This window comes from Lepisosteus platostomus, chromosome 11 (genome assembly GCF_059453375.1).
Source record: "Lepisosteus platostomus isolate fLepPlt1 chromosome 11, fLepPlt1.hap1, whole genome shotgun sequence".
Taxonomy (NCBI): Eukaryota; Metazoa; Chordata; class Actinopteri; order Semionotiformes; family Lepisosteidae; genus Lepisosteus; species Lepisosteus platostomus.
Window position 1 is genome coordinate 47,693,107 of NC_142621.1, and position 12,485 is coordinate 47,705,591.

The following is a 12,485-nucleotide window of genomic DNA, read 5'->3' on the forward strand; positions in this document are numbered from 1 at the left end:
GGCCGCTCTGCACTTCCAGCTTGGTAGGTTTTTAGCAGGTAGTTGGTCTGGGGGTCCCGTCCAGCTGTGTGTGGAGCGATGCAGCTCTGCAGGACGTGCAGACTTCCCTCAGTGTGACTGTGACAGCACATCTGCACAGCGCTATTCAGTGTCCCATCTGCATGTGTCCCAAAGACAGGTTTGTGCACTGCGGTTGTTGAATAGGCAGATTACCTTTAGCAGCAACCTAAATATAATTGCATTATTAACTATAATCCAAACAAAAGACTCTACAAAAGTCTCTATGTACAATATATCATGCACTATCAACTACTAGTTTCTCTCTCCCAGGGTATATGATGGATGGGGAAGGTAGTGGGTTTCTGCCCAGTGCAGAGGGTGGACGCAGAGGCCCAGACAGGCTGGGTGCAGTGTCTGTCAGGAATTTCCCTGCCCTGTGGCCTGATGGTGTCTGTCCTCTGTTTCAACAGTTCAAAGCCTGGTACGAGAGTCGCAGGTTATCCGGGAGAGCAAGGAACAGCAGATTGCAGAGTTAAAGAAAATTTCAGGCCAAAGTGCCGATTCTCTGAAAAACGAGTGGGAAAAAAAGGTAAGGAAGTGCATCTCAGGCCCACGTTTTCCGATTTTCCCGGAGAACTGCACCACAGTCAACGGGGACATCATTCTGTATACTGCAGCAGTCGTATGTTACATAGCAACAAAGTCTGTTATGTGTTTAAAACACATTTTCTAATGCAGTGGGATTACTGAAATATTTTGGTGGATGTTTGGATGTGTCACTGTAAGAACTGATAGATGCATAAAGAAAGAACAGCTATACGCATTTCAGAATGTATGCACACCCAAAACTGTTATAGTCTGACATAAAGCCATGCATTGGCCTAGGAGATAAATATCCAGTTTGCAGTAGGGTCTGTTTCAGCATAGACAGGTTAAAATGGCGGTGAACAACCCCAGTCTTGCAGGCCTGCATTCTCTTTTGGTTTTCTTTCTCTCTGAGCCTTTAATGACCTAATTAAGTCTTTAGCATAACTTGACCAATACAGCACTATTCAATGGTCTTGAGCTGTTGATAATAATAAGACCTGTGTACAGGTAAACTGTGGACAACAGGATGGGTTGATTAGTTCTGGAGATGCTATTTTCATCGGCGTTGCAAAAGGACAATGGAAAAAGCACTTCTTCTTCTTCCTTTTTCCTCATCTTTGCTCCCAGTTGCACAACGCGGTGGCAGAGATGGAACAGGAGAAGTTTGAGCTGCAGAAGAAGCACACGGAAAACATCCAGGAGCTGCTGGATGACACCAACGCCCGTCTTGCCAAGATGGAGGCCGAGTATGACGCGCAGACGCAGGCCACGGTGAGGACTGTGGGCCGAGCTCACAGAGAGCAGAGAGGGGGTGGGGTACCGCCAATTAGTCATGCCCCACACCCTCTAAATTAGTGTAATCTCATTAGTGGCTCAACTACAGCAATCGAGGTTTCCTTAGTCTAGAATGGCCTTGCCAAGTTATAGCCCAAGCCCAGAAGAGTCTGGAGTCTGGAGTCTTCCCAGAAGAGTCTGATTATGAACTAATAGCTCGCTTTAACCTGACCCCTCCAGCTGTAAAGGCGAGTAGAGGTCAGCAAGCTCCGAGGATGTACTATGAAAGGAACCTCTTTGCTATTTCCCTTCTTTCTATTTTAGATGGACTTTGTAGGGAATGTGAGCTATAGCCCTCTCTCTGTGCACCAGATACCCTACCAGGTGCAGAACTTCATCTGACCCTCAGAATTCAGAAGCCGGACTGTTTAGTGCCATAGTGCTGTTTGATTGCTATCTGGAATTCATCAGATTCATGCTAACCCATTTATAATCCAAGCACATGTAGACATCGATTAATCTTGCCTCTGTGGTAGTCGTGATCCCCACTCCCTCTTTTTATTGCGAGCTAAAGTGAGTGGCGGGACATGTCAGTTGCTGAAGGTGTACTGCCGAACACTGTGGGAAGAGTGCGTTAAAGGCTGCTGGTGCCATGGTGCAACCACAGGAAAGCGTGGTAGAGAAAAATCAGTGTGTTCTTGTGGCATGCTGGGTCGGAACTTCTCCTGGTTTGTGTCAATTCTAACTGGACTGACTCCCCCCTGGACAGGACCTGGGTCTGTGCCACCCCCAGCAATTCTGGTACCGCTCTGGCTGCACTGGAGTGATCAGGGTGCAGAGCCTTGCTTGGTGGTACATCGTCTAGTGTGCCAGTGTGAGCTTGAACCCACATCCCTTCAGTGAGGAGTCTGCAGTCCGGTAGAAAGCCCAGTTAACTCCAGTTCCTGCAGTTCCCCCACCAGGGGTTCTGGCACAGCGTTTTAGCAGAAGAGTGACATGGATGTTGATCAAAATCTGCACCAGTCTGTGGTATTAGTCCTGTGGATTTTCTTGAGTTTCTTCCTGCCCTTTTAAAACGTAAGAGGCAGGTTTTTCCCCTGACACCTTGAAATTTTAATAATAATAATTCCTTACGCACACCAGTGTGCAGCCCCACCTGGATGATGCGACGGCAGCCAGAGTGCACCAGTACTCTCCCCACACAGCTCTCAGTGGGGAGGAGAGCAGAGTGATGAAACCAGTTCATAGATGGGGGTTATTAGGAGGCCATGATTGGTAAAAGCCAGGGGGAAATTTGTCCAGGATGCCGGGGTAACACACCTAGTCCTTTTGAGCACAGACCATAGAGAGTCAGAATTTCATTTTATATGTCTCATCCGAAGGACATTGCCTTTTTTTTACAGTATAGTGCCCCTGTCACCATACTGGGGCATTAGGACCCACATGGACCACAGGGTGAGCGCCCCCTGCTGGCCCCACTAACACCTCCTCCAGCAGCAACCTTAGTTTTTCCCAGCAGGTCTCCCATCCAGGTACTGGCCAGGCTCACACCTCCTGGGGTTCAGGGGGATGGGGGGCACAGTCGTAAGCTGTGATAGGGAGACCCCCCTCCCCTGCAGACCTATGCATGAGTCAGTCGCACACAGGAGAGAAAACGTAATAATCTGTGCAAATGCAGGAGGGGAAGAGGGACGCAGTCAAACGAAACTTCATGCTGTCATTAATGAATATTGCATTTTTTAAATTAGCATTCATCGCTTGTCACAGGTAACTGTAAATGCAGAGGAAAATGGACGCGGTCTGTCAGCAGGATTGAATTTAAGACCCATCAAAAGCAGGCAGATCCAGCCGAGCAGCCCCCAATTTAATAATTAAACAAGGTAGAGTTCAAGGCATGGCTGAAGATGAAAGAGGATTCTGTCACTGGAAATTAGTTTCTCTTTTTTCTGTTGTTAGTTTAGGCTGATTTTCTCCCTCTTCTCTGCTGTTCTCCTAAAGTTTGAGGATGTCAATTTGTCAGTTAAAGCGAGCGTGAGAGTTTGGGTAGTCGCTCCCCGGTTTTGTTTTTGGCATCTTGATGTTTCTCTCTCCTTTTGCTCCTTTTCTTCTCTTTTTTTGGTCTGTTTCTGGGCCGCTCGAGCGTTACCTTGCTGGTGCGAAAACTGAAAACTATCAGAGAGGTGCAGCAGCTGCGATGATGTCACAGGAGAAGGCCTTGGCAGTCTTACAGATGGGAGCTTTTGTGTGAGGAGACTGTTTTCCTCCAGCTTTATTCTTGAATGCTTTTGCAATGCTCAAGATTCAAAATACATTTTAAAACCAATTGCAGTGTTGTTTGTAGACCAGTTGTAAACCCCTTGATAATAATAAAATTACGCTTTAGAGACTTTTGTGAAAATATTTTAAAAATCGAATTGAACAACATTACCTTAATCCCCTCACAAAAATAGTAAAAAAAGGGCACACAGTGCAGGCCAGATGACATCACTGTCTTCTCTCAGGGCTGTAAAATTCTGGTAATCTTTCATGCTTTCTCTTAAAAATACACATTCCTCTATTTAGTTTTTCACCCTTATTAAACGGGACTTTTTTTCTCTACTTCCCACTGATGGGTCTGCCCTTGGCAGTGGACACAAAGGATCCATCCCACTCTTAACTCCACAACGCAGGTTTGCCCTGTTTCCCTGTTGCATGATGGCCCCGGAGTTCGAATTGTAAAAGAGAAATGCCCAAAGTTTTGGACAATCCCAATGAAAACACGTGACCCTTCCCTCCCCTAAGCGCATGTACTGGGGATCTGTGCTGGTGTGGGAGTCTGCCCACAGGCACTCAGATGGCTGCTTGCAGCTCCCCAGACGGCCCTGCAACCCTGATGGCACCTCCTCCGTCAGCAGACTTTTATCTTTCTGCCGGGGCTTTGATGGCGATTTCGCAACAGCTACTTTCCGACGGGAAACATTATTTTAACGTCCCAAAAGTTGTCTGCACTGCAGTAACTAAATATGGGATTTCGCAATGCACCCACACTGGGCAGTCAGGATTCTCTAGCAATCACTCAACAACTGACATTGTTACTGCTTTTGACTGGTTCTTACCGTTTTATCTAATTGGCAGGAGGGTTTATTCACCTTTGATCTGAGTGTGCTCTAGTGTCCTGCGTTAGCCCATTTTGAGACTTGTTTAACGACAGCTGATAGTGGGTGCAGTGCTGCTCAACTGTGAGAGCTCGGTCGTTTCCTGGCCAGTTGACGTCATGTTTATCCTGTGTGCTGTGTCCACTCTGAGTGACCAGCTCACTCCAAGCCAGTGTCCTTTTGAGGTGCATTCTCAGCCATGAGTGACTCTCTTTCTTCTGTCTCACAAACACTAAATGGGATGTGCAAAGGAGCATTTTTTATTTATAGTAGTAAATTTAAAAAAATCTATGTTCTTATGAAAACAGGATATTAAATTAAATAATGAATAAATTTACCAGAATCTGCCAGAGATCTGAGTTTTAGAATTGACTTTTAGAAGAGCCTGGTTTTGAGCAGGCAGGTTATGGCTGCCCTATAACTACAGTACTCTGTGCTGAACAAGTAAGCAAGCTGATTGAGATTTGTGGAGCTCTCAGTCCTCTGTGTGGATTGACTTTGTGATGTCATGACATTGTTCCTTAGGAAGTGAGTTTTAAATTCCATTTTATGGGTTTAGTTTGTCTTATTTTTATACTTATTCAAGAGTCTTAAAGCACGGTCCCCTCACACTGTACGTCGCTTTTTTAGGTGGTGGATGCTGAAGAGGAGCTGCAAACTCATTCAGAATTCGTCAGGTTGTAAGAAAGAGCAGAGAGTCCAGATACTTTGCTGGTTTTAAAACTGTCGTTCTAAAGCTCCTTTAAGTCTAGTTGTAGCCGACCATTCAGAACACAGTTCCCATTAATTCTGTCCTTTTCCAGCAGTGCCACGTGCTGTAAGCTGAATCTTTAATCAAACGTCATTCATCAGGTGTGTAAACTTGCCTTGTGTGCCATCTTTAATCCTAGCAGCTCTGCACAATGAGACTTGAAACAGCAGTTCTGGTTTCACCGTAACTTTCTTGTGTTCTTTGAACAGTCCTGAACTTTGATTTCTAAATCAAATAAACATTTTCCTTAAGTATTGTCTTTTGTTTTTTCTGTGTTTGGAACAAAGAGGCTAAGAGTGCGTAAAGAATACATCAAATACCTAAAAGAATAAGTCAAATACCTGAAAGCTTTTAAACCTTGTTATCTACTGTTTGTATGCGTGTCGTATGGAAATCTACACACACACTGGATCTGGCAGAAGTGATGGCCATCCTGGCTGTGTTCTGGAATAGTCAGACCTTTCCAAGTCCTTTTGTGTTTTTCCGAATAAGAATTTCCTTTCACATTCAGATTTCTGTGTAGAACAAAGTACTTACAGCAACATCAAAGGTGACTTTAAAAATAACACCAGATAAAATCTGAAAGGACTTTAAAGCGAGATTCTAAACACTGCATGAAACTGGAATTCGATTTGTGGCCCATGGATTGTAGACCCACTTGCCCTGAATAGAAATAAGTGCTGCTGAGCTGTACAGGAACGTATGTTTGGAAGCCCTGTCAGATAACACTTTCAAGAGTGAAAGGGCTCGGCCTTGGTTACGTTGTAAAGAACGCACAAAGGATTTTTTTTCTTTTTTTCTTCCTTTCATTTGGTGTGGGGATTTTGAAAAAATCCAGAATCTCCTGTGAAGTTGTGAGTTTTTCAAAACAAACAAAACTGAAGAAACACCCACAGTGTTTTGCAAAATGCCTCTCTTTGTTTTTGTAATTGCATATGTAGGCCGTTCATTTTTTATGAGTTCAATTGTTGAAGGAATTTTTGTGTTGTGGCTCTGGGTTGGTTTGACCATAATTATTGTTGTTTAAACAGTGGCAAGTGTCTGATTTTCCTGTTCTGTGATTCTACTGTAGGTGTTTTTCTGATTTATAACTAGTAACGGTCAATGATTAAATAGAGCTCCCATTCTTAGGTTCAGTTATCTGCAGTAATAATTTCTGTTGCAGCTTGATATTTATGAGTTAGTATGTGTAAGTATGTATGCGCCTTGACGTTCTTGCTCCTTGAGGGTTGTCCTTGGCAGGTTGGCCAGGAAGGGGGAACAGGTCTATGGTACACCCTCTACATTGCTGGCATTCTGGGTAGGCTGACCATATTCCCCAATGCTGAAAACAGGGAAATCTGGGTTTGGCACTTTCTGGGACAAGGTGGAGTAGGCTGTGACATTGCGGCTCATTTGCTTTTTGGAAAACAGGACAGATAATTCATTTTTTTTAAAACAAGAGCTGTGACTCCAGGGACAATCCTTGAATGTGGTTTCCAGCAAAAACGGGATGTGTGGCCAACCTTGGTGTGGGAGACAGACGGAACTTTTTTCCTGCCACCGCAAGCCCTCCAGCGGCTCACTGGGCTCTTGTCTTGTGTCCGTTGTGTCCGTGCGTCCGCAGGACCAGATGGTCAAAGAGCAGGAGGCACGGGTCCAGCAGCTCACGGTGGAGGTTGAAAGCAGCAACGCGCTGCGGCAGAAGGTGGCCCAGGAGAAGGCTGAGCTGGAGATCCAGGTGGCAGGCATCAGCGCTGAGCTCCAGGAGGCCTGCCGCAGGTGAGAGACGGGGCTCCGGGGACCCTGACCTCAGGGGGGGGTTCTGGCGTCAGCCGCTAACTCCGTGAAAGGAACGCTGGGCCGCCATCCACGTTCCTCTTCATACCCCCTGGTATTTCTCACCACCATCAAGAGACGCCGATATAAAGGTCCACCTGTCTGTTCTGGACATTTAAGTTCAGAAAGAGTGACTTTCTCGGCCCTGATGAGTGTAATGACAGTAGAAGACCCTGCAGTAAACCTACCCAGGCGCTGTGCGGCAGTGTATAGTGATTTTCTGTCCAGGAGCACCAGCTGTGTGACCCATGTGATTTTTTTCATCGCTGTCAGGCCCTGCCACTTTGGTGGTTTCAAGTCCTAATCCTAATTCAAGTCTATGTAAAGGGCGGATTATATAATAATAATAATAATAATAATAATAATAATAATAATAATAATAATTGCTTACACTTATGTAGCGCTTTTCTGGACACTCCACTCAAAGCGCTTTACAGGTAATGGGGATCCCCTCCACCACCACCAGTGTGCAGCCCCACCTGGATGATGCGACGGCAGCCATAGTGCGCCAGAACGCTCCCCACACACCAGCTATCAGTGGGGAGCAGAGTAATGAAGCCAATTCATAGAGGGGGATTGTTAGGAGGCCATGATTGATAAAGGCCGATGGGAAATTTGGCCAGGACGCCGGGGTTACACCCCTACTCTTTTCGAGAAATGCCCTGGGATTTTTAATGACCACAGAGAGTCAGGACCTCGGTTTTACGTCTCATCCGAAGGACGGCGCCTGTTGACAGTATAGTGTCCCCGTCACTATACTGGGGCATTAGGACCCACATGAGCCGCAGGATGAGCGCCCCCTGCTGGCCCCACTAACACCTCTTCCAGCAGCAACCTTAGTTTTTCCCAGAAGGTCTCACATCCAGGTACTGGCCAGGCTCACACCTGCTGAGCTCCCTGAGCCTCTCTGTGGCTGCCCTGTAGGTGACTCATATACTCGTTAGATCGCTTTCACACATTAATAGGTTTGGCATTGACTTTTTTAAACGTGTATGGTTCTTAACAACCATCCTTCTGAATATCTTGTGGACCTCTTGCAAGGAAGTAAAAGTTAGAACTCTCATTGCCGCCCTTAAATAAATAATAGTACTCATACATTACTTACATCTCTCTTTTTTCTCCTTCGGTACCATATTTAACTGGGTGTGATTTTGAAGTCCTGAAGTTAAGTTTTGAAATATTTATAAATATGCAGATTTGTCTGGAAACTTAAGTATTGGATGCTGACAGTCTGTTAAGACCAAGAGATTTACTGATGAGCATTGCAAACAGCAGACCTCACTGTTACTGTTGCAATGTCAGTAGACTTTTGCAGGACTGGAATTGGGTAGTCAGGTCTGCTGCTCTATGTTATTTCTTCTGATCCCGTCTGAAGCCTCAAGTCCCAGGAGGCTTGCATAAAGTAATACCAAACCTTATTAACTTCTCATAGTCAAAAGGTTTAAGCATTTTGTATTCTTTTATACTGAATTATTTCTTGATTTGATGGGATAATCAGTTCTCTGCATCAGGACTATTCAGTGTGAACTTCAAAGGATGTAGCTCTGTCTTTTTTAATAAGCAGCTGAAGACTTAAAGTTAATAAATCCCTACCTTTGCACTCTTGCCATGCAATGCTGGGTCATACCAGTGGCAGGACTGCAAAGACAGGGCGTTATTTTTGAGCTCAAAGAAATCTGATATCCCTTCTGTGTCAAAGGAATAATTCCCTCCTGAGAGAGAAGGATCAGCTCAGTGAGCAGCATGAACAGAGTGTTCGGAGGATGCAAACCAAGCGTGACGTGGACCTCAGCCACCTCCAGCAGGAACATGCTCTCTCGGCAGCCAAGGTAGTCCTCTACTTTAACTTAAGTGCGAAAGACTGCACAATGCGTGGACTTCCCTCTAAGTCTGCTTGAACGTTTTCAGATGGAATTTAATAATTTATCTGAAGGAACAAGAACAGTGACACTGACAGGAATTCAACCTAGAATGTGTTCCGCGTAAGGTGAATATTATAGGTGCGTATCAGAAAAGAAGTATCTTAATAATCGTGTAATAATCCTGTAGTAATCTGTGTGCTCTCTGACTCCAGGCCTCAGAGGTGATTGAAGAGTTAGAGAAGACGGTAACCCAGCTTAAACAAGAGCTTCGCGACACTGAACACAGGAGGCAGAAACAGCTGAGGGTGAGTAAGGGTCAGTTAGGCCCCGAAAAGACTGAGCACTACTCATGCTAGTGCATTCTCCCTCCTCAATTCAGTCTCTCACTCAGGCCCTGTATCACCAACGGGTCCAACAAGCCAGAGCATCCACAGTGTGGGACCGGCGAGCAGGCAGGGTTAGAACCCCAGACCCTGGTGCCACCAGTACACTGCCTCAAACCCACTTAGCCTCTCAGGCCCCTGTGCTCATTGCTCAGTGCGGTCGAAATCTGACACAGTAATAAAAAAGCCTCCAGAATGTTATAGCATCCACGTGCTGCTCACATGGAGTTTGTGTTTGTTGTGCTGAATCGGTGACTTTTTAGCATTGCAAAATGCTGAGCAGAGACATGCAATATGTGAAACTCGTTGGAATTAACCTGACAGACACTTGAAGATGGTTCTGCACCCAAAATATTGTGTTTCTCCTTATTATTTTTTAATAAGGAGGTTTGGAATTTACAATAAACTCCCCTTTTGACTATCCAGAGCTTTTTTTTGTAGAATCACCAATTATTAACCCCCTGTGGGGCTCAGCCAACTGTGCTTGGGGGATCCCAGTCCTACTTGGCTAATGATGTGACCCAGCCTCGAACCCACAGCATCTGGATCACAGAGCCTGACCTGGGCAAGCTGCCTTACTGGCCGATCCGCTCTGGAGCCCTTCATAAACTTGTTGTATTTTGCTGTGCTGACATGTGCTTGGCAGAATAAACAGTCTGAAACTCTTAAAACACTTAAACAGGCTTTAGCTCGTAAATCCATATTTGAATTTTCTGCCTGTGAAATGACCTTTTCTTGCTTCTATTTGCAGGAACAAGAAAGCAAGTTTCATCAAGAGAGATCAAACTTGGAACATATCCACGACAAAAAGGTCCGTTTCCCAATACAAATGGCTTTAGATACATGTTTGTTTTTTTTAAAAGCGAATAAGTTTTTTGGATGCATTCTTGAACAATAATTCATATTCATAGTTTTAGTAAGGCACTTTGGTGATCTGTTTGCATATTTCATATTCAAGGAGTTTTTAAGCAGTTCTGGTGTTGAATATCCGAAGTGACGAAAAGCTGGAAATAAGTATTCTTGATTGTGAAGGTATCAGTTCTGAATCCATTGACCTGGAGAGCAGGTTTTGCAGAAGTCAGTGCAGAGGGACAGGTAGAACACCAGGGGCAAAACAGGTCAGGTGCCTTGATCAGTTTAGGGTGTTGTAAAAATAGAACAGCTTTGTCCGGATTCTGTGGTCTGATTGTGTCGTTGAGAACCTGGCCTGTAAAGATCAAAACACACTGATGGTGGATCAAAGACGGTGACACGCTGTAAAGGGGGAATTATTGCCTAATGAATTGGCCTAACCTGGAAAATCAGGAGATGGGTGGTTGAAGTGTGGCTCATAGCAGGAAAAGCACCTGGTCTGAGCCGGAGGCTTGCTCCTACTGTGCCAATTAAGCTGTAAAGCAAAGGGCTTCGCTCAGGTGCACATCTGCAAGGAAGCTGTATAGTCCTTCAGGCCACTGTGAGCCTGATGCTGTTTGCTGGACTTCACTGAACAATTCTTTAAATGTTCATTCACTGGCCAAAATATTAGGTACCTCCATTGCACTGGATGAAGGCTACGTGTGTCTGGCCTGTGTAGTACGAGACAGGCTGTTTGATTTCCCTGGCCGTAACGCTCCCCCTTTATCCATCCCGCTACCAGCACACCATGACCTGCATCTAAGCCTCATCTGAAACTGGAAGCATGGAATGGGATTGGGCTGCAATTATTTCAAATCCCTGTAGAATAAATACTGTATCTGAGCTGTTTTCTGAGTTGCACCAGTTATTTGATTGGATAGAAGGTTCTAATATTTAGCAAGTGAGTGTATAATATTAGGGTTACTGTCACTGTTGTAGCTGTTTACCCCCACTACTAGTTTGCTCAGATTAAGATAAAACTGGCTTTTCTACCGATTGCATATTACACCCCCCGTGCTGAGGTGAATGAGGGAAGGGCTTATGATGACTGACTTCAGCCCAGTGGTTAACCACCATCAGGAATAGGTTTATAATCTGCGCTTGGCAGGTGGGTCACAGTTTTGTTGTATTCCTGCCGCAAGTCCTGCACAGGAATTGTAACTTGCGATTTTGGCTGGCACTATGAAGGAAAGCAGCATGTGACAGAAACTTGGCTTTAAAGCCCCGAAGAGGGGAAACTGGTGGTGTAAAGCAGTGTCTTATAGGAGGCAGAAGAGTTTCACTATTAAATGCATCAGGAGAGGCATTATTACCTGTGTTTCTGCGTCACAATTTATGGGTAAGTCTCAGTTTACTGGTACTCTAAATGCAGCATCAGTGGTTTCAGCAGGGAGCAGTGGGAAGTGACTGTATTCCTTTACCCATGCAGGTCCGCGCCTTGCAGAGCGAGGCGGACAGAGACAAGGCCGACGCCACGAAGAAGATGGGCAAACTGGAGGAGGCCCTCAGGTGAGGCCTGCTCCCAGACTCCTGGGTTTTACTATGTGTTCAGCCAAGCAACTTAGAGACAAATGCAAAATACATTCGTCTTTCTGTAATGCCAGCAGCTCTAAAGTGTAAAAGGCTGTAAAGTAAAAAAACTGGGAAGCGTGTAGAAGTCTCTGCTCTTCTCAATTTTAAATATACTTCTTTGCACAAAGCGTGGGAGTATGAAACCTGCTGTCCAGACGTGCTGGGTACCTTAAGCTGGCAGACTTGATCCTTGGATCAGTTACTGTACTGACAACAACCAAATGGGCTACATGTATGGCCATGGAAAAATGTCCTCCACTTATTTGAAACCTTTTTATGTAATGTACCAATATAAGAAACATTGGTATGCTTTGTATTAGATCCTATCCCAAATGTCATATGTTCTTTCTTGTGCAGTTGTGTGAAATAGTACTAAGATAAGATAAGATCACTTTATTGGCCATATACAATTTCTAGTATTAGGAATTTGTCTCTTTTCGCATACCCCACCTTGCTCTCCATGAGACACACAAATAGGGAGAGACGCTGGGGGTCAGAGCATAGGGTCAGTCATTTATACAGCACCCCTGGAGCAGTTGGGCCTTGCTCGGGGGCCCAATGGAGTAGGATTCCTCTGCCGGCCACGGGAGACGAACCAGCAACCTTCCAGCTACAGGCGCAGATCCTGAGCCACAGAGCTGCTGCACTGACCAAAGTACTGCAACCTGAATGCAGTGCCTTAGATCGCTCGGCCATCCTGACTTTCTTG

The 12,485-nt window shown here is 45.3% G+C and overlaps 1 protein-coding gene across 7 annotated transcripts in view; it reads left to right on the top strand.

Moving 5' to 3' along the window:
* cep112 (centrosomal protein 112) overlaps window positions 1-12,485 on the top strand; it is a 148,981-nt gene that overhangs the window by 45,102 nt on the left and 91,394 nt on the right. For all 7 annotated transcript variants that reach the window (XM_088600159.1, XM_088600158.1, XM_088600157.1 and 4 more), the window contains 7 exons: window positions 471-589; window positions 1,216-1,359; window positions 6,854-7,008; window positions 8,765-8,894; window positions 9,140-9,232; window positions 10,062-10,121; window positions 11,634-11,713. In XM_088600159.1, the coding sequence (XP_088456285.1) occupies window positions 471-589; window positions 1,216-1,359; window positions 6,854-7,008; window positions 8,765-8,894; window positions 9,140-9,232; window positions 10,062-10,121; window positions 11,634-11,713 (781 nt within the window). The remainder of the gene's footprint in view (window positions 1-470; window positions 590-1,215; window positions 1,360-6,853; window positions 7,009-8,764; window positions 8,895-9,139; window positions 9,233-10,061; window positions 10,122-11,633; window positions 11,714-12,485) is intronic.